Source organism: Zingiber officinale, chromosome 2B, assembly GCF_018446385.1.
Source record: "Zingiber officinale cultivar Zhangliang chromosome 2B, Zo_v1.1, whole genome shotgun sequence".
Classification (NCBI taxonomy): domain Eukaryota; kingdom Viridiplantae; phylum Streptophyta; class Magnoliopsida; order Zingiberales; family Zingiberaceae; genus Zingiber; species Zingiber officinale.
The window spans coordinates 63,251,382-63,275,821 of NC_055989.1; the positions used below are offsets into that span (position 1 = coordinate 63,251,382).

At 40.5% G+C, this 24,440-nt stretch overlaps 4 protein-coding genes across 8 annotated transcripts; 2 read left to right on the top strand and 2 right to left on the bottom strand.

The window, feature by feature from the left end:
• The first annotated feature begins 593 nt into the window (after positions 1-593).
• LOC122049147 (acyl transferase 4-like) lies at positions 594-2,079 on the top strand. Its single transcript, XM_042610587.1, has 2 exons — positions 594-1,079; positions 1,228-2,079. The coding sequence occupies exons 1-2, from the start codon at positions 615-617 to the stop codon at positions 2,053-2,055; spliced, it is 1,293 nt and encodes a 430-aa protein (XP_042466521.1). The 5' UTR covers positions 594-614; the 3' UTR covers positions 2,056-2,079.
• Positions 2,080-3,526: 1,447 nt separating this feature from the next.
• LOC122045697 (N-(5'-phosphoribosyl)anthranilate isomerase 1, chloroplastic-like) lies at positions 3,527-7,061 on the bottom strand. 3 transcript variants are annotated; one of them, XM_042606032.1, is made up of 5 exons: positions 6,717-7,061; positions 6,543-6,604; positions 4,572-4,783; positions 4,310-4,473; positions 3,527-3,882 (listed from the first exon to the last, which is right to left on the bottom strand). In XM_042606032.1, exons 2-5 carry the CDS (start codon positions 6,598-6,600, stop codon positions 3,657-3,659), a joined length of 660 nt encoding a protein of 219 aa, XP_042461966.1. In that variant the 5' UTR covers positions 6,601-6,604; positions 6,717-7,061; the 3' UTR covers positions 3,527-3,656. The 3 variants fall into 3 exon arrangements, with proteins under 3 accessions (XP_042461966.1, XP_042461965.1, XP_042461963.1); XM_042606031.1 differs by having other exon boundaries at positions 4,572-4,913; XM_042606029.1 differs by having other exon boundaries at positions 4,572-4,918.
• A 388-nt stretch (positions 7,062-7,449) lies between these two features.
• On the top strand, positions 7,450-11,372 carry LOC122045698 (pentatricopeptide repeat-containing protein At5g25630-like). Of its 3 annotated transcripts, none has more exons than XM_042606033.1 (4): positions 7,450-7,583; positions 8,333-8,479; positions 9,370-10,272; positions 10,354-11,372. In XM_042606033.1, the coding sequence occupies exons 2-4, from the start codon at positions 8,366-8,368 to the stop codon at positions 11,221-11,223; spliced, it is 1,887 nt and encodes a 628-aa protein (XP_042461967.1). In that variant the 5' UTR covers positions 7,450-7,583; positions 8,333-8,365; the 3' UTR covers positions 11,224-11,372. The 3 variants fall into 3 exon arrangements, with proteins under 3 accessions (XP_042461967.1, XP_042461969.1, XP_042461968.1); XM_042606035.1 differs by having other exon boundaries at positions 9,655-10,272; XM_042606034.1 differs by having other exon boundaries at positions 7,575-7,664.
• Positions 11,373-12,211: 839 nt separating this feature from the next.
• Positions 12,212-13,219, bottom strand: LOC122045699 (fasciclin-like arabinogalactan protein 12). The gene has a single exon (XM_042606036.1). The coding sequence runs from the start codon at positions 13,116-13,118 to the stop codon at positions 12,348-12,350; it is 771 nt and encodes a 256-aa protein (XP_042461970.1). The 5' UTR covers positions 13,119-13,219; the 3' UTR covers positions 12,212-12,347.
• Positions 13,220-24,440: the final 11,221 nt, after the last annotated feature.

Genomic DNA, 24,440 nt, shown 5'->3' on the forward strand with positions numbered 1-24,440 from the left:
TATCACAATGAATAATTTGTTAATCAATTAATTTAATTGTAATTTAATATCCATCAATGGTTCTACATACTCGAGTTAATGTTCATCCATAAATCTAACTCGTATATCAGTCAAATTTTTATCCGATCATATCAAACTAATTTTTTATTAAACATCAATTTTTCATTCACTCAGAAAATTAATTTATAACAATCTACTAATGAAATAATCATCTTATCCCTATTAATCACCCAAATCAATTTTCCAACAAAGCCACCACGCGGCAATGCTGCAACTGGCTATAGCCTCAACGAGAAAAGCAGGAACATTGATAGCAGGCTTCGAGCTGGAGCAATTACGGTGGCCCCATTTACTTGGACTGATTCCTCTGGTTAATAGGAGCAGCCTTCCCTGACTTGCTCTGCTACGTGAATGCAAGAATATTCCGTGTCTTATTAGTCACCTACCACCGCATCGCCTATCCATGGCCTCGTTAAGGCCCATCTTTTCTTAAATACAACGACAAGGAAAAGACGGGCATTTAAACTACAAATGTGAACTCAAGAAAACAGATACTCCGTTAGCTCTGTTTACCGGTCTTTTCCTCTCCATTATAAAAGGACCCCACCAAGTAAATGGAAAGGCATGCAAAACTAAAACTCGCACTGATGACGATGAGCTTCACCGTGACGAAGGTGGCCGAGGAGCTCGTCGCCCCCAGCGGCGGCACCGCCGCCGCCGAATTGAGTCTCCCCCTCTCGTCCTTGGACCATGCCATGGGCCTCAGATTCTTCGTCGAAGTGGTCGCCGCTTATGAAGGCGGCGGCCTGCTTCAGTCCCCAGCAGACGCCATCAGGGCCGCGCTGGCTAGTGCGCTGGCCCACTACTACCCGGTCGCCGGCCGGCTCGTGGTGTCGGACGAGGGAGAGCTGGAGGTGGCTTGCACCGGCGAGGGGGTGTGGTTCGTCGAGGCGAAGGCGAGCCGGTACAGCCTGAGCGATCTGAGGAACCTAGAGTTCCCTCTGGTAATCCCCAAGGAGGAGCTCCTCCCATGTCCGCCCCCGAGTTTGAACCAGCACGAGATGATCTTGATGATGCAGGTTCGTTTTTCGATTTTGTGCTAATTTAGTCCTCTGACAATATTCAATGCGATGTTTGCCGAAAGCGCGTTGACCGATTTGACTACCTCTGATCTAATTTATTCAACGATGAATTAATTAAAATCTAACGACGATTTGCATTTTGCAGGTGACGGAGCTCAAGTGTGGCGGCTTCGTGATCGGAGTTAAATTTAACCACATGGTGTTCGACGGCGTCGGAGCCGGCCACTTCCTGAACGCCATCGCCGACATCGTCCGAGGTCTCCCCGGCCCTGCCGTCGAGCCGGTCTGGCTCAGAAAGGCGATCCCGGCCCCGCCGATGCGCCACCCGAAGCCCCCTCCGACGGTCGCCTACAACTTCGTTCGCTCACTCCGCGACTTCTCGCCGCACGCCGTCAACGCGATCAAAGACTCGTACGCGCGGGGGACGTCCAACCGCTGCACCACCTTCGACGCGTTGGCCTCCGTCCTCTGGCGGAGCCGCGTCCGCGCCATCGGCCTCGAGCCGGAGGCCGATGCCCACCTCGTCTTCCCGGCCAACGTGCGCCACCTGGTGAATGCTGCCGGCGGCGGCTACTACGGCAACTGCGTCTACTGCTTGACGGTTACGAAAAAGAGCGAGCGGGTGGCTCGCGCCCCGGTGGGCGAGATAGTGGGGTGGATACGCGAGGCGAAGGGGAGCCTGGCGGCCAAGTTCGCGGCGTGGGCGGCGGGCGACTTCGAGGAAGACCCGTTCAGAGTCCCGATCGGATACGACGCGCTGAACCTGTCGGACTGGAGGGCGGTGGGGTTCCACGAGGTGGACTACGGGAGCGGGACGCCGCGGTGCGTAGCGCCGCTCAACGACCACTGTTTCTTCGCTGGCGGGATCCTTCTGAAGCAGCCGGCGCCGGAGCAGGGGGTGCGGTTCGTGGGACAAGTCGTGACCAAGGAGCACGAAGAGGATTTCGTGCAGCAACTGAAGGAATTCGTGTAAAACCGGAAAGTCCGCATAAAACCGCACTCCTCGCAAAAAAATCTCTTGTGATTGACCTTTTTTTTCTTTTAATGAAGTGAATAATAAATTTGATCAAAATTAAGTATATATAAAATTTAATCAAAACTAGTGATCATACACACGTCGTGTGTAATATAATACTATATTAATTAAAGTATTTTAATATTAAAATACTAAAGTATTAAAATATTAAAGTAGAGCCGTTAACATAAAGTAGCTGACTTTTGAAAATTTAAATTATTTGGGTCTTTGAAAATCCGAATTATTTGAATTTTCAAGTGTCAAGCTTCTTTGATCATAGTGTTGTCAATTCTAAGATATGGGACTAAAGAAAACTATATTTTTTTTATATAAACCAACCAGAAAAAAATAATGATGAGAAAAATTCATAATAATATACCGCAGTCGAGTCCCGAACTCTATATCACTGATTGTTTCGCTTGTGAAATTACTAATAAACCTTGGAATTATTTTTAGTGTGAATAGAAAAAAGGATATTAACGTAAATTCATTTTAGGCTTCACCAAAATTAGTTAGTAAAGAGGGGAGATTTTTAATAAAATAGTAAGATTATTGTATAACCATATAGTTATTTTGAAATTATCGAAGAATTATTACTCAAATTTAAATTCTGACTAAAAAATAATCATGTAATAATTTGACCTTTTGTGTTCAAAACTTCTTCATAAAATTATATTAAATTGTTCTAATTTTATAAACAAACTCTTTACATCCTCAATCATTATATATTTTCCTTTTTAAAATTTAAATCAATATAAATGCATATATAAATTTATACTAATTTAATTTCACAAGTAAGCATCGCGTGTGTTTTCTAAGAATTGTTCTATCTTCCTTTTTAAATTTTAAATAGTTTAGAGTCAAATAATATTTTTAACTAAAATTACTACATAAATAAATCAAAGCTTACAAATAAAAACTTTTATATTCCCTAGAAGTTATTTTTTTTAATATTTAGACCAATTTAAATTCACATATCTATTTTAGTCTAGACTATTATATAGACAATTAAATTTTATAAATACATACTCTTTTATATTTCTTAAACACTTTGAACTTACACAATAATTTCCTTTTATAATTTATAATAATTAAGATTCATATAGCAATTTTAGTCAACATCTATATTGATCTAATTTTACAAACAAGCATTTCTTTGTGTTTATGGACCCTTCAAAATTATTGTATCTCTTTCTTTTTAATATTGACTAATATAGAAAGCAATTTTATCAAAACTATATGTTATAATGATTTAAATTAATAAATAAACACCCTTTACACTTTTCTTCCTTCCCTAGCAAAGTAAAAAATCTAAAATTTAAGAGAGTTCATGAATAAGATGATTAGTCCTCTTGGCTAAAAACAAATAATAACAAACAGATAAGCTTCTGATAGATCAAGAAGATAGACAAGACATTAGGCTATTTGCTGCAGGGAAAAAGAACCTTTATGATAAAATTGTTAAGCGCACTTTGCAATTTAATGAACAGATAAAAATACGATTCAAGGCTTTTATTACATGAACAGCAAATAGCAGTTGAATTATTCTAAGCTGAAGTTCAATAACTCATAGATTTTACTTTGTTCATGAAGGAAGATATTCTCATGGGATCTTTGTCTATACCACCCTCGTCGCATATGCCACTGCTGACATCGACTCCATCAGGCTTAAGGACACCAACAGCCTCAGCAACATTGTCGGGATGAAGTCCTCCAGCCAATAGCCAGCCATGTTTGCTTCTAATAGATGGTAACTTGAACTTTTGCCAGTTAAATCCTTTACCACTACAGATTAAAAAAGAAATGACTCGTTAGAACCAGAAATGTGTGTTTGTCAAAGATCTAAACGTCGACAATTCCACTTATTCATGAGCACACTGAAAAACTGGATTGTAAGTTCATCAAAAAAGGTCAAATGGGTGGCATGAAGTATGACAATAACTTGATAGCATGACTAGTAGATATGTAAGACTTGCCTCATTTAAGAGAATACTTGTAAAAAATGACAGATAGAAAGACCTCTCCGACATCAACTATTTTTACTCTCAAAGCTTACATCCGATGCTGATTGATTATTCAGAAACACAAGGTTGATATCATAACCATATGTCATCAGCATTTACAACCTATTCAAACTCTAATGCAAAGCAATATAATGTTTTTATTTGCATTATACGTGTGGTACTTTGCATAGTAGAAAATAATTTCCTACCTGCCACCTTTAGCGCTATCCACCAGAATCCAATCAACTAAAGAAGAATTCTCCATGGGCAAATGGTTGAGAAGTTTACCATCTTCATCGGCATGGAGTACATATATAACTTGGTTATGTTGCAAGATAATGGGGAGCAAGGAACGAGAACCATCACCATGAAGCTGAAGAAGTAAATGACAGCAAATACAATAAGATTTAACAAAATATCAAAAAAAAAAAAATACAATCGTGAATATTTTGAATAAAAAGGATAAGATACTTGAACAAGCTCGAGGTCAGCTGCATCAGAAGCTCGCAATATCGTGTCTGCATCATCATCAACAAAGACACCAACAGGCTTTGAACCACAATCTCGTGCAACTTTGGAGATTTCTTTAGCTGTCACTAATGAGACTGAACGCTTTGAATGTGGCCAAACAATCATGCCAATGAGGCTAGCACCAGCATTTGCAGCCAATTCAGCATCCCTTGCTGATGTAACACCACACATTTTAACAATAGGCTTAATCATTTTAAATCCTGTTTCGGCAGACAAAGATTCAATGGCACCAGCAGATACACCAGAAGAGTTCATAGTAATACATGAAATGCTCGTGGTTCGCTGTTCTGTGTAAAGCAAAAGGTACATTTATAAAATGTACAAGAAAATTAAATGGACCAATAAATGAGAAAAAATGAAAAGGAAATACAAATATAACTACATAGTTTGAACTCCCATTGAAAATAAGAACAAAATATTCTCAATACAAAGACGAAGCATCATATGACTAATTCAAATTCTCTTTAGAAAAAAGCCAGATTTCCGAAACATGCAAGAAAAGTTGTGAGATGCCCAATGGATATATTTAGTTTTGTAAATTCCAACTGGACACACCTCCCTAAGTAATAAATCCCAAAATACCCTATTCACCAAGCAATATCATCCCACACCTGAAACTGCTTCCACTACAAAAATCCTCCCATGCCAGAAGTGAAATAAATCCTGCTCAAAACCTCATAATATCGCCAAAATCTTCCTATTTTTTCCCATAATCAGCGACCCCTTACTTTTTCTCCTTCCCTTTATTCTCCTTCTTCACCAATGATTCTTCCCTGCATCTTGACTCTTGAGGGTGCAAAAATTGTCTATTTGTCATCCCACCAGGCCAGATACATTGTATGTTTTTCTAAATTTTTCTTGAATATCCCTTTTTCTCCCTAAAAATGGATTTTTGTTCATCCAATTGACATCAAGAGATAGGAATAGAGTGAGGGCATAGATGGATTCCTAGCATACCAACATCACATTGGTAGCCTCAAATCTGCAACCAGATCTCCCTCATTCCATCAAGGTGAAAAATTCAAGTCACTTTGATGGACCTACACAAGTCATAATGCATATTTGGATGTATAGATGGGTTCCTGTGAGTCCTAGGAGCACATTGATTGTCTCACACTTGCAATCTGACCATTGTAGTTCTATCAAGATAAAATGATTATTTTCTATTGATGGACATAGAGTGATTAAAATGCAAGTGTAAGAGCATTGATAGATTCTTGGGACCTCCGTGATCACAATGGTGGCCTCATACAATGGTAAGTCCATTATTTCATCTTGATGAACATTCATAGATCAAAATGAAAGTGTGAGATTACCTTTGTGCTCCTAGAGCTCCCATGAACCCATATATGTCCTCATATTTGTAATTGTACCACTAAAATTCATAAAGGGAAAATGACCAATTTCACTTCATGTATATCTATTGGTCAAAATCAAACTATGAGACCACCAGTGTGTTCTTGGAGGTTCCAACATCTCATTCATGTCCTCATACTTGCATTTTACTTTAGAACACATATCCTAGAGCTCCCAAGAGCTCACACATTGCCAACAAACTTGCAATTTGACTATTGAAGGTCTATCAAGGTGAAATAGTCATCTCACTTTTATGCACATCCACGTAAAAATGCAAGTGCTAAACCACTTTTAGTCAAAGTGGAAGCTGGTTCCACTGTTGGTTGGGATTATCACATGAAAATGTCATTTTGGAATTATCACTTAGGGAGGTAAGCTCGGTGAGAAATTATACAACTATATGTGCAACAATTGGACATCTTATAACTGTTGCACACGGATTAGGAAACTTCCCAAAGATGAAAAGCATTAAACATATGGGCTACGATTAATCTATAACAGACGTGAAGATCAATCTGTCTAAACATAGAACCAAATCTTCTCTTTAAAACTTACCGTCGTGATGTTGCAAAGGGAGCCATGAAAGTGAACGCGTGAGCCCCAAAGTAGCCATTCTTCTGCAACAATAAGATAAAATTAGAGCAAACGAAAAGGAGCGAAAAGAAAAATCAGTTGGGCATTTCAACGAACGCGTGAGGTGCTTGCTTCAAATACGAAAAACAAACTTACTATCTGATCCTCTGGAGAAAGGAGGGAACTTTACTTCCAAGGGCGGAGGAAAAAGCGGCTCGACGCTCAACTGTGGCGATCCCCGCAGCAGCCTCCGAGGAGAGAAGACGCACGAGTTCGGCTCTTCACTGGAAGAGGATGCTCCGTATGTGTGTGTGTCTCTGTGTGTGTGAGAGAGAGAGAGAGAGAGATAGACGCCGGTGCAGCTGGAGGGACGAGGGAGGAAGTCGAGATCCCGACGCCGACGAGCGCTTGCGGGAGAGAAACCAAAGTGTCTTTCAAGTGCTTGCCTCTTTTTCTCTTCTCCTCCGTTGGTCGAAAGAAAGGTGGAATATGGAAGGGCAATTAATCGGACATATTTTTTTTAAAAAAATATATAATATATTAAATCTGACACCAACTCTTAATATTTATTTAATTTATTGTGAATTTAAATTTGAATTTATAATAAATTTAACACGAGTATAATTTTTTTTAAAAAATAATCAATTAAATTTAATTATAAATTTATTTGGAAAAAATGAAAAAAAAAATCCTAAATTAGGTAAATCGTCAAAAAAATTAAAAGACCACCCCACTATTTTTTTGTATTTAAAATATCTCTTTATTTCGGTATTTGTATCAGTGTAGTTAAATTATACCTTAAAATTATTATACATAAAGCAATAAAATATCAATTTTTAATTCTAAATCAAAATATTTTTTATCAACTTATTCAAAATTATTTTATTTTGTTCATTGTGGTTTGTGTTCTTGTGGATAAGAGAGCGCAAGAGTATGGCAGCAGTGTGGTGTGCATCTCAACCCAGTCGATAGGAGCGCCTCTCGTCGCTCCACGCCTTTCCATCTCTTCTCCGCCTCAGACAGGTGTGTATTCCTATTTCCTTCCTCCATAATCCTCTGCTAACTCGGTCCTCTTCCATCTGTACAAAATGGACGAGAAAAACGGTACTTTTGATCTGTTGTTGTTGAATCGCGGATGTTGTTTTTTTCTTTCTTAATTATATGAAAAAACTGTTTTGTTGATTTATCTTGGCTTCTCTTGGCATTGTAATTAATCTATCTGCCTCAAAGTTTGCTCTTTGCTCAGAATCCACAAATTTCATCGGTGAACTGCTAGTTCTAGGTTTGTGTAGTTACTGATTGTCTTGAAGATTAGTTTAGAATTTAAGAAGTCGAAATGGCAATATCATTCCTTATCTTCCTCAAGAAACTCAGTAGTGCTCATTCCAACTTTCTTCATCAATGAAGATTATTAGGGTTCAGGAGATATCAGCAAGTTTTTGCCATTTTCTATGAAGTAGTTTTATGGGGAGACTGGGATTGTAGACTATTTGCTGCAATTGAAAGTTTTTGAAATACACAATGAAGCATTTTTTTCACATTCGTAAATCGTGTGTGGAGAAATTTGATGTTCTACATATGTTATGTTTAAAATGTGGTTTGAGATGAGTGCTACTGAATTTGTTGAAGGAAATAAACAATGATAATTGTTGGAAGCATCTGTTTATTTATGTTTTGGAATTTCACCTTTTGCATGTAAAGATTTATGTTTTGAATAGTTTCTTTGTTCATGATTCTGCAATTAATATAACAAACTTGTATGATGTTTGCAGTTGAAACTTGAAAATATGTAGAGAAACTAGGCAATGAAGTGCATGGTAGATTGCAAAATAGAGCATACTCCCTTAGATGCTTCAGCTAAGGATCTTGGTAAACAAAGCATGAAGCACGAACGATTACATGTTGACTTATCAACCAAGGTAATTCTCTTGCAATTCAAATTATTGTTTGCATAATCATCCACTACTACTAAAGATAGTATTTTGTCTTGAGGTCATAGAGATGCAACATGTGTTGAGCCATAATGCTAAAGTTCTTCTCTGTAGAAGTTATTGAGCTTTTATTCTTAAATTCTTGCACTCTAGATCTTTACTTTGAGATACCTATTATCTTTTACATACAAAAGTTATCACACATCACACATATTAGGGAGTTATGTATCAATTAGGAGCAAAGGAACTCTCGTAATATGTCCTATTCATCGATAATGCATATAAAGATAGAGGGGTTACCGATCATTTGTATGAGGAACAATTCCGCTTTAATCTCAATGTGATATCAGAACCACCCTAGTTCCTTCTCACTCGACCATTCTCATTAGTAGGTTTGCTAATCAAATCTTTGAGAGAGCTTAGAGTTGAATATATTTATAACAAACTGAGTTTCTACAATATATTTGAACCAACTTGAAAGGGAGGGAGTATGTGTGCATATGTAAGGAGTAAGAGATTACTCGTAATACTTTCTATTCGTCAATAATACATATATAAAGGCAGAGAGACCTGCTAGAATAAATGCAGCTCAGGCATATAGGTCATTATAATCTCTAGCTCAAGGAAAAAAAACCCAAATTTTTGGTACCGAAACTTTATTCTATAGGTACAAACCAAAAATTATTTGTATTGATCATCTCTGAGGTTTCTTACCAAACCTCATTTCTGAAAATTAGGCCCTTGTTCACGAATACATCTAATAAGTCTCGTATAGTAGGACTAATATGGTAAAGACTTGTTTCAAACAGATCATTATCATATATGTTACTACTCCTAAACTCTATATTTCATGAGCATATCTATCTTAATGTTAACAGGAATACCACAAATGGGGCACAACTAGAAAAGCAATTCCTAGTTCTTACTCTAGAAAGCATGAAATCTGCACTACATGCTTGAAAGGAAACCGATGCCAAACAGTTCTTACAAGAACAAAGAAAATGGGTAGTTTGATTGATGAAAAGAAACCTCATGAAGCATCGTCGTTGTTTAATAGTTTGATTGACGAGGGTCATAAGCCTTCTGTGGTGACATATACAACTCTATTAACTGCTTTGACAGTACAGAAGCAATTTAAATTCATTCCTTCACTTCTATCCCAGTTTGAGAACAGTGGACTGAAACCTGACTCAGTTTTCTTCAATGCCATAATTAATGCATTTTCGGAAGCTGAAAAGATTGATGAAGCTATCAAGATCTTCTGGAAGATGAAGCAAAGTGGGTGCAAACCAACAACAAGCACTTTCAATACTCTTATAAAAGGATATGGCATCATTGGCAAACCTGAAGAATCAAATCTGCTTTTGGATATGATGTCTCAAGAGGAGAATACGAGGCCTAATCAGCAAACATACAATATACTCATTAAAGCATGGTGCGAAAAGAAAAATCTAATTGAAGCTTGGAATGTATATCATAAGATGTGTGAGTCTGGCATTCAGCCTGACGTTGTCACATATAATACTATTGCAAGGGCTTATACTAAAAATGGTGAAACAAGGAGAGCTGAAGTGCTAATATTGGAAATGCAGACAAGATTATGTCCAAATGAACGTACTTGGGCCATTATTGTCTGTGGATATTGTAAAGAAGGCAACATGAAAGATGCATTGAGATGTGTAAATGAAATGAAGGAGTTTGGTATTCGTCCAAATATTGTAGTCTTCAACACTTTAGTCAAAGGATTCCTAGATCTCCAAGATATAGCTGGAGTTGATGAAGTGAGTATTTAGTTTGATGATCTTTCTCTTAGTCAACAATCTCTCTGCAGTGACAGTTGATCATAATTTCTACTTGAACAGGTATTAGCAATAATGGAAGAAATTGCGGTCAAGCCAGATATTGTCACATTCAGCCACCAGCTGAATGCATTGTGCGCAATGGGACTGATGACCAGATGCATGGAGCTTCTAAGTAAGATGGTGGAAGCAGGTATTAATCCAGATGCACAAGTATATAGCATCCTCGCCAAAGGTTATGTCCGAGCAAGAGAACCTGCTAAAGCTGAGGCCCTTCTTGTGGCTATGAATGAACTTGGCATAAAGGCCAATGTTGTGACCTTCACAACAATCATCAGTGGCTGGTGTAGTGCAGCAGATATGGAAAATGCAATGAGGGTCTTCTCGATGATGTGTGAGTCCGGTGTTTCACCCAACATAAAGACTTTTGAAACACTTGTATGGGGATATGGTGAAGCAAAACAGCCATGGAAGGCTGAAGAACTTCTTGATACCATGAGGGAATTTGGAGTGAGCCCTAAGAAAAACTGTATTTGCCTTGTTGCTGAAGCTTGGAAAGCTGTCGGGTTGCAGAATGAGGCTAGCAGAGTGCTTGGTTCTCTGAATGACTCTAATGCACGTCATAAGGAAAGTGATTTATCTCTTCATTTGTTGAATAAGGAGCAACTTAACCAAGGACAGGCTTATTGTTTTGCAAACTCAAACTCTACACAAATAGCCAATCCACTCACTGATGGTGGACAGAGATTCAAGACCAATGGAATTGGAAGGGCCTCACAGTATGCTGAGGTTAGTTCTGAGACCTTTCAAATTTTCACAAAATCAGCATTAATCAGCCCTGCCTTCAGATTTGGAGTTAGGAACCCAATCAAATGCCAGAAACAGCCTGGGATGTACAGCCAAACTACGAATTGCAAAGCTATGTTCCTATAGTACAGAAAGCTGATTATTTGATTGATAAATTCAAGGATCCAGTTTACTAGATGTTGTTTATAACAAAAATCTAGAAGAGAGGTCCATCTGTTAATTATATTGCATGATTCTGCAAATTTCTTCTTACTGGCATTTTTATTTAGATGTCATATGATGCCTTCTGAATTGATAAAAGTTGTTCTAGTTCACTGTTAATATAGTCTTATTAACTAGACAAACATTGAGTCCAAAAATACACATTTTCAATCATTCAAACCATCTAGTGGATTGGCGTTCAAATAAAAATAATGTGTCTAAAAGCCTTATTTCAATCAACTAGAACAAAGGTCCAATTAATTGGACCTTGCTTTAGTCAACCATCATCTCCTGCAATGAAGGATATCAAAAAGGCCACAAGGAAGAGATGATTGAAAAGATTCAGAACTAAAGTGTAGTTATCATTCTATTTCCTTTAGCCTAGATTTAACTGACAAAAGTAATGTGTAGATTCTTTACTCTGTTTCTGAACTGTTCTTATTTGCTTTATATCACACAGTGGAGTACAGTTGCTCTAAAGATTTCATGTAGGAAAAACCTTTGCATGGCCCATGGCTGCCCGTGCCATCGTCATGCATGAGTTGGTTGCCGGTGAGTGGGCACGGCAGAACTTGCCGTCCCACCGTCTCCATCAACTCACCAACCATCTTAATTAATGGCCATGCATCCTGTGACCACACTCACTCCTCTGCACTGTATCACGTATTGCATGGTCACCAACCATTTATGTTCGATATTGACGTTTAATTCCCCAAAGTGATGCGTACGGCTCAACTAGATTTTACTTGATTATTGTGTTTGTGTCGTCATTTGATCAGATTTTAAGGGAGGAAGAAATGTATCAGATCAACCTCAGCTAGCCATGCAAATCCAGCTTCCTCTTCCTCGTCGTTATCTACCTACCGATTGATTTGGTGATTTACTGTGAATTGGAAAAGAAAATTTATGAACGTAAACAAGATCATCTGCTCATCGATTTATGGGAAGAGGCGAAGAAGTACAAATGCACGCAGAAATCGAGATGAAATAATCCACAATGATACAATAAATTAAACGGAAGTGCAAGCCACCGATCGCGGTTTAGTTTACTACAGGGGATTGGCAATGGTCACCGTCAGCACCGCAAGCAGAGCAGCCGCCGCCGCCGCCTTACTGATAACTCGAGGCGCCGCCGCGGACGTCGACTGGTCGGCGCTGGCTGTCGTCGCAGGCGCGTCGGCTGTGCTGTCGGCGGCGCGCGGAGTGGCCTTCTTGGGCTTGACCAGCGGCGAGGGCGCGGCGGCCGGGGGCTTCGGCCCGAAGAGCTGGTACGGCAGCAGTACGGAGTCGACGGAGTAGACGGCGAGGGGGAAGTCGAGGTAGAGGTGGTTGCTGACCGGCGCCTGGTTGACCCCCGTGGACACGTTGAGCTGGCTGCTGCTGCTGCTGGCCGTGATGTTGACCGTGTACACGCCGTCCCCGCCGGAGGCCTGCGTGCTGACGGGGTTGCTGGTGGTCTGGAAGGTGGTGGGGCTGTAGAAGCGCGGGAGAACGTGGTACAGAACCAGCGAGACCTGCTCCTGGCTGCTGAGGCCGTTGAGGGTGCCGGCCTTGAGGTTGTCGAAGGCGTTGTCGGTGGGCGCGAAGATGGTCAGGCCGTTGAAGGAGTTATTCAGCTGGCTCTCGATCTGCTCCCCGACCTGCGTCGCCTTCAGCAGCCTGATGAAGTTCTCGTACTGCCCGCCCTTCTCCAAGATCCCCGTGAGGTTGAGCTTCCCGGGCGCCTCCGGCGCCGGCGCGACGGTCGCCGCCTCGAAGGCCGAGAACAGCAACAGAAGCAGCACTGCGGCAAGAGCAAAACAAGAATATCCGACGGCCATTGCGACGACTGCAGGTGAAATATGGATCACGAGATCTAGCTCAGTGTGTGTATATATATATATACGTGGATGGCAAATTGTGAGCTGGACGATGGGGTTGGCGAGTGAGGGCTGTCAGGAATCGACGACAGTCTGTAAAAGTTGTCTTCGATCGATTGGTTTATAATTCGATTAAGGAAAGTGATGAGGAGGAAGAGCTAGCTAGAGGCCAAAGGAAGGCACAGGAAGCAACCAAGGGACAGCTTAACGTCCAGGATCGATCTTGGTGGCACAATATGTGTGATGATTGATTAAGTGGGGAAAAAAATATGATTATTAATTAGCTAGGGAGGTGAAGGTTTCTGAAAATTGAAAAGGGTCTGTCAGTGTTGTAGTGTTGGGAGGGAATTAGGTGGCGTGTCACGATGGAGATCTGTTGCATGATGCATGGTATTGGATCCAATGGGAGTATTGTGAAGAGACATTTCACCGGCTTATAGCTAATTGAAGATGAGTGAAGGGTCCCATGAGTGAAGGGTCCCGGGGCATTGCATTCTAGCCATTAATTAAGTATTTATTGTAGGACAATTTTCCTCCTATATATATAATCGCGACCACTCCCTATTTACTTGATTAGTGAAATATGGAGCAGAAACATCAATTCCAGAATTAAACGGATTGTAAAGATCTATATACTTAATTTTAAAAAAATGAGCAAAGGGTGCTTTGGTACGATGGTAAATAATGTGATGAGTTCCATAAATTTCAAATATATTATATTTGAAGAGTTTGAATTATTTATAATGTTGGATCGTCTTTCCAAATTCAGCTTTTTAATTTACTGTGATAGTGGATAAAAAAATTTTGGATTGATCCAGAATTGGATAAGTTGATTATTTTTTTAAAAAAAAAAAATTGAAGATGAGTGATGGGCCATGGATTTGGAGGGTGGCGGACGTTGAGAGAGCTGGGACAGTCTGGATTAGCGGTTTTGGTCATCAATCCTCATCATATAGTAGGAGAAAAATAGGGATCACTTCTTCAATATTCCCGAACGATATCTACAAATTATATTAATATTAATTCTCCTTCTAATTTAAAACTGAATGATTCCACGTGGGTCATGATAGTTAATTCTTCATAATTTTTTAGGGTGTATTTGGTGGAGGGTGGTTCTTGATAATTTTAGTTATCCATTTAAGGTTATTAACAAAAACCCTATTTGATTTAGGTAATCGATGATTTCCGAGTAATGTTTCATGTCCGACACGTCAGTAAAAGGACATGCAACCAGGAATCGGAAAACCTCGGAAAACTTTTTCTTGATTTCGAGGTTGACGAATTTTTTTTACTGAAAATACCTTCAAATAAGAAAAAAATATGACAAAAAAGAAAAACATAAAGAAAAAAATAAAATTAAAAATTAAAAAAACTTGTTTTTTTTTTAAAAAATAAAAAATTGTAAAAAAATAAAAAAAATTAAAAATATAAAAACATAAAAAAAAATTTAAAAAAATGAGAAAAAAATAAAAAATAGAAAAGCTTAAAAAAATATTTTTTTTTAAAAAGTAAAAATAATAAAAAATGTTAAAAACATAAAAAAATATATAAAAATGTAAAAAAACATTAAAAAATAATTTAAAAAGGTAAAAAAACTTAAAAAATTAAAAAAGTAACAAAAACTAAAAAAATAAAAAACATAAAAAAACAAACAAAATAAAAAAATAAAAAATATATAAAAATAAAGAAAAACATGAAAAAGAAAAAGTAAAAAATAAATGTAGAGTTTAAATAATAATAATAATATTTTTATTATTATTATTATTATTATTATTATTATAATTGATTTTGTAACTAAGGGTAATATATAAAATTATTAAATTAGGTTATTCATTAAAACCTTCAAACAAATAAGTTTTTGTTGCATTATCTAAATTGAACCAAACAATATTTGGTTATATTTTATTTCCCATAATCTTGGTTATATGATTATCAGGTAATTACATAACCAAGATTATATATGATAATTTGAACCAAATGCACTCTTAATGGTATTGGAATGATTTTTTTATGAAAATTTGGAAGGAAAAAGAATAGAGGTGGTGGCCTGTAGAACAAGAATGAGAAGAGATTGTGACTTGATAGTGAATATGAGGGATGCAGAAAATTGAGTTAAACAGTGTGAAAATATTGATATTCGATTTTGAGTTTGAAAAATATATATGATATTCAAATTCGATTCAAATGGTTCAAAATTCTAGCAAAATCAAATTATAATTCACAAATGACTTAAATTCGAATTGAGTTCAAATTATTGAGACTTTAATTTGATCATATTTAAAATTAAAATTATGTAAAAAAATAATCAAAATTCGGTTATAGTGTTATCTGCGAACAATTGAATAAATATTATGATTTCAAATTCGGTTCAAAATAATTATTGAATATGTTCGATTGAGTTTGACTTGAATTCAATAATTTTGAATACGTGCAAATTAAATATTTTTTGAGTCGGTTGCTCAGTTCGTTTGCCCCTACTAATTATGAATACGACAGATAAAGAAGCAACAAAGGTAAAAAAAAAATATGAAGATTGTAAAAATAAATAAATAAAAATAAAATAAAATAAAATGAGAAGGTATGATCAATCTAAAGTTCAATATTTCAATTATAAGAAATACGACACCGATTATAACTAGGTTGAACTAAAATTTGATTATATTGAAATTAGACAAAAGAAGATGAACCTCTTTCTTTTCTAGTAAGCAAGCAATCATATTTGTGAAGATAACAAAAAGAAATTCATGGAAATCATAGTGAAAAGGATAAATGTAGGATAAATTTATTTTAAAACGATAGAGAAGGAAATTTGGTATCTTAAACCAATTTAAATATTAATGTTAATCTTTTCCTCTTAATGTTTGTTATTTCTCCGTATAAAAAGTAATGAGAAGTTATTGATGCCTTTTATTTCAAGTGACACTTAAAAAATACATTAAAAAAAAATTAGTATTATCAATGGAAATATTTTTCTATTGGTAATTCTCCATAGAATAATATTTCTGTCAGAAAAACATGGATATAAGGATGGAATCATAATTTCATCGGTAATCTCAATATATTATCGATGAAATAACTATTCCGTCAGTAGATTTAATGTATTACTGACGGAATTGAGATTCCATCGATAATACACTGAGATTATCAACGGAATTATGATTTCGTCGGTAATACTGATTACTAGGGCATGCCCTGACCCTGATCTCCACTTATGCATGTGCACAACCAATCTTCCCCAATCTCCTCTGACTCTGACTATTCTCGTGTAAGTCCTCTCCTCCCCCTCTTACCCTCTTCCTGATACTGATGGTGACTTGTGGCCGGCACAACACGCACCTGGTGGCTGTGTCGGATGCTAGGATGCAACTGTCGGCTATGCTGGCCGCTAAAACGCAACTGTCGGCTGTGCCGGCCGCCAGCACACAGTTGTCGGCTATGCCGACCATCAACATGCGGCTGACAGTTGTGCCGTGCTGATCGAATATTGTTCTTATCTGAAAGCTGAGTCGATGGACGCTGGGGATGTGGCGTTCATGTTGACTAGTCGAAGACTCTACAGGCGTAGACCTCCCGCCGACGTGGACCTGCAAGCACAACGCCGAGCCGGAGAGGGGTTCCCCGGCGATGGCCCTCCGACACACAAGTAAGATCTCCGACGAAAAGAAGTAGGGCAAAAAGGAAACGAGAACTGTAGCTACAGTGAAGTAGTGAGCGTACCTCCGTCGAAGTCTGGGGGTCCTTATATAGGTCTCCCTAAAGGCGCGTGCACGCTCCCCGAGGCATGCGCGTTCCTCAAAGCATACCTAGAATGGACGTGTCAGAAAAGCGTGCCTAACGCTATGCCTCAACAGCGCGAGCATATCCCTGACGTGACAGTGGAAGTTTCCACCGTACGATTCTCTGTCTGACTATGCTGCCAACCATGCCTTTGTTAGGATCGATGGACTCGGCTAGAGAGGGGGGGTGTGAATAGCCGCCCCAAATCGTTCGTTTCTTTCTACAAATCAGGTTAGCGCAGCGGAAAATAAAACAATAGAAACGAAAATAAGGAAGAGCAAACCTCAACGCGATGATGTAACAAGGTTCGGAGATGAAACTCCTACTCCTCGGCGTGTCCGTAAGGTGGACGAAGCCTACCAATCCGTCGGTGGATGAGACCCCGGAAACCCGGTTAATAATCACTCCTTCTGGGTGGAGAAACCTCGCCACAATGTCTTGCAACAGCAAGATAAGCAGGAGTACAAGAATACAACAAGAAACTAAGTACAATACAAAAATGTAATAACCCTAGCTTGCCTTCTTGTCGACTGAATGAAGCAGCAACTTCACGGGAATCCAACCACAGCACCAACTGTCCAGTTGAAGTCCCAGCCGAGGGAAGCTCACGCGAAGCTTCAGCGAAGAAGAGCTCAACAAAGCTCAAGCAGAAATACTTCAGCAGTCAGTAGGAAGAAGAGGAAGAAGAAGAAGTAGTACTGCACTGTAGAAGCCTCAGCATCTTATACCTACATCCACCTGCGAAGAAGAAGCCAGAAACAGAAGACCGTTGGCTCACAACGGATAGTTCTGGACCGATCAAGCTGAAGCCTGATCGGTCCAGGGAACCTCTGATCGGTCCTGGGGATCGATCAGGCCTCAGTCTGATCGGTCCCCGGACCGATCCCACCTCTCTGCAAGAGAGGTGGTTGCGTCTCTGATCGGTCGTGGTGACCGATCAGACTCCCTGCTGATCGGTCCCTAGACAGATCAGCTGTTCTTTCCCAGCTCTGTTGCCTTCTTCTGATCGGTCTTCAGTCCGATCAGATAACACACAGAAGCTCACTGTGTGGTTACTGATCGGTTACCAGACCGATCCAGATACCCAGTGTATCACTGGATCGATCCACTGATCGATCCAGAGCTTGGTTTTCGCTCAAACCAAGTCCCAAGCCTTCCAAACCAACATCCGGTCAACCTTGACCTGTTGGTACATCATGCTTAGCATCCGGTCACTCCCTTGACCTGCTAAGACTCCCCACCAAGTGTCCGGTCAATCCCTTTGACCCACTTGGACTTTTCTCTTCGTGTCAAGTATCCGGTCACTCCCTTGACCTACTTGACCTTCTCAACACCAGATGTTCGATCTCCCTTGATCCATCTAAATTTTCCCTTGCCCGGCTTCACTCACCAGGACTTTCACCTAGCTTCACTCATTAGGGTTTTCACCTGGCTTCACTCACCAGGATTTCCAATCTGCCCGGCTTCACTCACCGGGACTTCCCAACTGCCTGGCTTCACTCACCAGGACTTCCCAACTGCCTAGCTTCACTCACTAGGACTTTCCGACTGCCTAGCTTCACTCACCAGGACTTCCAACTGCCTGGCTTCACTCACCAGGACTTTCCCGTCTGCCTGGCTTCACTCACCAGGACTTTTCCACATCCGGTCTAGAGAACGAGCTACCGAGCCCTCTCTGACCACAGTTCGGAGAACAAGCTACCGAGCCCTCTCCGACTTCCATCCGGTCCAGAGAACGAGCTCCCGAGCCCTCTCTGACCACAGTCCGGAGAACGAGCTACCGAGCCCTCTCCGACTTCCCATGTGCCAAGCTTCCATACTTGGACTTCTCCGTGCCAAGTCTCCATACTTGGACTTTTCCCGTGTCAAGCTCCCTGCTTGGACTTTTCCCGTGCCAAACCCCCTGCTTGGACTTTTCCGAGTCAGGTCAACTCACCTTGGGTCAACCAGGTCAACCTTGACCAAAGGTTGCACCCACAATCTCCCATCAAAATACAACTCTTTTGTTCTTGTCAAACATCAAAATACAACTCGAGTCAGGTCAACTCGAGTCGGGTCAACCAGGTCAACCTTGACCTAAGGTTGCACTAACAATCTCCCCCTTTTTGATGTTTGACAATACCTTTAAGTTAGGCTAATCCAATAGCCTCAACTTTCCTCATGCCACTAGGTAATGAAACATAAGTTACAACCTTACATTCTCCTTCTAAGAAGGCAACCTCCTTCTTAGATAATGAAGGCCTAACTTAACCCCTTCATTCTCCCCCTATTGGCACACATCAACAAACTCTCCCCCTGAAGAGTAAGTTATTGTTGTTCACAACTTCTCTCGTCGTGATCAACAAACTCTCCCACTAATTCCAATGTTCTTCCTTGAACATTCTCTAGACATTCTTCTCTTTTTTGACACACATCAAAAGGAGTGAATCAAGGTCAAGAGTTTCTTCCTAATGAAAGTCCCATACCTTTCATTGAAACCCTTAATTTCCCCCTTGATACTAAATTCAACAATCAACTTAGTGATAATCCCATATCACTCATGTCTTTAGGAGTAAAAACTCCCCCTAAAAGTCAACTCCCCCTTGACTAATAGGTAAAACTTCCCCTAAAGGTCAACTCCCCCTTGACCATTGCACCAACAATGTCTTGGAGAGTTTCAAACCTTTCGAAATCCAAACCACCAACTCGCAGCTGAAATTTCAGACAAAACAGTCGAAAATCAGCAAGTTGGCACGCGCTGATCGGTCACCAGACCGATCAGCCTTCACTGGATCGGTCACCAGACCGATCCACACTCTCCTAGATCGGTCCTAGTGACCAATCCACACAGACCTGGACCGATCAGGGAACCTCCTGATCGGTCCACGACCTCTGATTTCTGATTTCTGAATTTTTCTTCTCCCGAAATTCAGAAACCTCTAGAAAATCACAGAAAATTTCAAAAATTGTGAAAATTTGAGGATACATTCCCCATAACATATACTATCTTGGAAAAATAGTTTTCTATGAAAATAACTTCCATTTTTCAATCTTGATACAAAGTTCGAAAAACTTTGAAATAGTTCAAGTTTAACTCAACTTTGTTTCAACTTGCTCAATGATGAATGCTATCACTAGAAAAGCTTCATCAAGGTTTTTAAAATCAATTTTAAAATGATTTTAAACCCTTTAATTTGGGACCACAATCTTAGGGCTAAATGTACATGACTTGAACATAAGCTTTTCCTATGATCCCCAATTTTGAATTAGGCTCATCTAGGTACAAGAACTATGCACCTTGATCCTAACTCATCATCCTAATATCTCACACACATCTAAGGTGTACCAAAAATACATCCAAGTCAATTTTGATGTGAGATATGGATTTAGGTCATCTTAGGCTAAGGTCTCATGCATTTTCTAAACATCAATTTGATCTCCATATCAAATTGTATTTCTTATCCTTAGATCAATTTCATTGATTATACATGCAAGAGATAATGACATGGCATATAATGATATCATAAGTAAAAACATGTGCCAATGTCATGATGTCATGGCATAAAGTATAAAACTTAAATAGAGCATGACATTTAACTAACCTAAGCATTATCATGACATTTTAAATGATCATAAAATAAATATGATGTCATGACATGGCATATGGCAAACAATACATGGCAAATAACATATAAAGGTATAGAAAATACCTAATTCTAGCCTTAGTTGCCATTTTTGATAATTTTGATCATTTTGCCATAAAATCCATATTCCTAAGTGTATTAGACCTAAAATCACATACCAAGGATGTTTAGATCACTATCTGCCAATTAAATTGACCTAAGAGAACTCCTCAAATGTGATTGGCACATCCTAATCACCTTAGGAATAATTTTCAATTTCATTTTCAAGGCTTGATTGCACCTTGAAAATTCCTAAAGTGCCACCTTTTGCCATGATTAGGTTAACTACCTATTCAAGTAAGGTTGGCACACCCTAACTCATCTAGCGTGATGAAATCACGCTCCTAGGAACCCAATACCTATTTGAGCTCATTGGGTTTACTAAATATTCACTAGGGATGACTTCCCTAGCTACCCTCCTAATGACCCTCCTAGGCTTTGAAGCCTTGGTCATTTGGGACTCATCAAGATCAACTCTAGGGGTGACTCCCCTTGTGACCTTGGTGATGGTCTTCCTAGCCCTAGATTTTGTTCCATAATCGAATGGAACATTGTGATAAGTGGGCTTGACCACTTGGGACTTAGATTTGTGACCCAAACCTTTCTTGTCCTTGGACTTGAATTTTTGACCCTTAAACCCTAGAGATGACTTCTCCAAGTTCTTAAGAGCCTTTTCCAAAGTATCAAGTCTTGACCTCAAGACTTGATTCTCCTTTTCTAATACCTCAAGTTTTAATTTGTCATTGTTCCTTGAGGTACTCCTAGGCATATGTCGAGTAGTTTTGGGATTCCTACCTAAGTTTCCCTTAACCTTAGATGAGTTAATCCTAGGGTTGACATTTCTAGAGTTATCCTTATCTAGGTTAACATGTTTGGCACCTAAGCATGTGTATCGATTTCTATAATTAACATGCTTATCATTCTTGACAATAGCAATAAGGCTACTAGCATGCATCCTACTAGAATTGCAAGAATGTGCCTTAGAGATTACCTTAGGGTTTGCCCTAGCTCCCCCTATACATGTGCTCGATCTCTTGTCCTTGTGAGGTTGCCTCCCCCTCGGACATTGGCTCCGATAATGTCCCCTTCGCTTGCATTGGAAGCACACCACGTGCTCCTTGCTCTTGCATGTTGGGACTCCGACTTCCTTGACCTTTGGCGCCGGTGGAGTCTTTCTAATCCTATTTGGACACTTACTCTTATAGTGCCCAAATTCCCTACACTCAAAGCACATTATGTGTAATTTGCTAGAAATTAAAATGCTTGAGTTACCTAGGTTTGAGGATGGATGAAAGCTTTCTCCTTCATCCTTTCCGGAGATAGAAGCTTCTTCTTCTTGCTCCGATCTTGAGGAAGAACTCTCCTCCTCTTCTTCCTTAGATGTTGAGTAACCCTCAACTTCTAATTCCACATCTCCATGGTGTGAGCTACTTAGCTCACTTGACTCCTCTTCATGGCTTGAAGTGGAGCTCCCCTCATGGAACTTGGCCAAGTTGTTCCACAATTCCTTGGCATTGTTGTAACCACCTATCTTACACAATATATCGTTAGGTAATGAGAATTCAAATATTTTCATTACCTCGTCGTTGATTGTGGATTGGTGGTTTTGCTCCTTCGTCCACTTCTTCTTCTCAAGAGGTTTTCCTTCTTTATCCATCGGAGGAGTGAAACCTAATTGTACACAACTCCAATTTTCAATGTTAGTCATAAGGAAATACTTCATCCTTACCTTCCAATACGCGAAGTCATCGCGATCGTAGAAGGGTGGAATTGTGATGTCTTCTCCGAGTAGATCCATTCTCTAGCTTGTGCTCCCTCGGGTGTTAATCCGGCGAAGAGCGACCTCGCTTTGATACCACTTGTTAGGATCGATGGACTCGGCTAGAGAGGGGGGGGGTGTGAATAGCCGCCCCAAATCGTTCGTTTCTTTCTACAAATCAGGTTAGCGCAGTGGAAAATAAAACAATAGAAACAAAAATAAGGAAGAGCAAACCTCAACGCGATGATGTAACGAGGTTCGGAGATGAAACTCCTACTCCTCGGCGTGTCCGTAAGGTGGACGAAGCCTACCAATCCGTCGGTGGATGAGATCCTGGAAACCCGGCTAATAATCACTCCTTCTGGGTGGAGAAACCTCGCCACAATGTCTTGCAACAGCAAGATAAGTAGGAGTACAAGAATACAGCAAGAAACTAAGTACAATACAAAAATGTAATAACCCTAGCTTGCCTTCTTGTCGACTGAATGAAGCAGCAACTTCACGGGAATCCAACCACAGCACCAACTGTCCAGTTGAAGTCCCAGCCGAGGGAAGCTCACACGAAGCTTCAACGAAGAAGAGCTCAACAAAGCTCAAGCAGAAATACTTCAGCAGTCAGTAGGAAGAAGAGGAAGAAGAAGAAGTAGTACTGCACTGTAGAAGCCTCAGCATCTTATACCTGCATCCACCTGCGAAGAAGAAGCCAGAAACAGAAGACCGTTGGCTCACAACGGATAGTTCTGGACCGATCAGGATGAAGCCTGATCGGTCCAGGGAACCTCTGATCGGTCCTGGGGACCGATCAGGCCTCAGTCTGATCGGTCCCCGGACCGATCCCACCTCTCTGCAAGAGAGGTGGCTGCGTCTCTGATCGGTCGTGGTGACCGATCAGACTCCCTGCTGATCGGTCCCCAGACCAATCAGCTGTTCTTTCCCAGCTCTAGTGCCTCCTTCTGATCGGCCTCCTGATCGGTCTTCAGTCCGATCAGATAACACACAGAAGCTCACTGTGTGGTTACTGATCGGTCACCAGACCGATCCAGATACCCAGTGTATCACTGGATCGATCCACTGATCGATCCAAAGCTTGGTTTTCGCCCAAACCAAGTCCCAAGCTTTCCAAACCAACATCCGGTCAACCTTGACCTGTTGGTACATCATGCTTAGCATCCGGTCACTCCCTTGACCTGCTAAGACTCCCCACCAAGTGTCCGGTCAATCCCTTTGACCCACTTGGACTTTTCTCTTCGTGTCAAGTATCCGGTCACTCCCTTGACCTACTTGACCTTCTCAACACCAGATGTTCGATCTCCATTGATCCATCTGGATTTTCCCTTGCCCGGCTTCACTCACCAGGACTTTCACCTAGCTTCACTCACTATGGTTTTCACCTGGCTTCACTCACCAGGATTTCCAATCTGCCCGGCTTCACTCACCGGGACTTCCCAACTGCCTGGCTTCACTCACCAGGACTTCCCAACTACCTAGCTTCACTCACTAGGACTTTCCGACTGCCTGGCTTCACTCACCAGGACTTCCAACTGCCTGGCTTCACTCACCAGGACTTTCCCGTCTGCCTGGCTTCACTCACCAGGACTTTTCCACATCCGGTCCAGAGAATGAGCTAGCGAGCCCTCTCTGACCACAATTCGGAGAACAAGCTACCGAGCCCTCTCCGACTTCCATCCGGTCCAGAGAACGAGCTCCCGAGCCCTCTCTGACCACAGTCCGGAGAACGAGCTACCGAGCCCTCTCCGACTTCCCATGTGCCAAGCTTCCATACTTGGACTTCTCCGTACCAAGTCTCCATACTTGGACTTTTCCCGTGCCAAGCTCCCTGCTTGGACTTTTCTCGTGCCAAACCCCCTGCTTGGACTTTTCCGAGTCAGGTCAACTCACCTTGGGTCAACCAGGTCAACCTTGACCAAAGGTTGCACCCACAATCTCCCATCAAAATACAACTCTTTTGTTCTTGTCAAACATCAAAATATAACTCGAGTCAGGTCAACTCGAGTCGGGTCAACCAGGTCAACCTTGACCTAAGGTTGCACCAACAGCCTTTTGTCGACGACACTGATCCCTAAG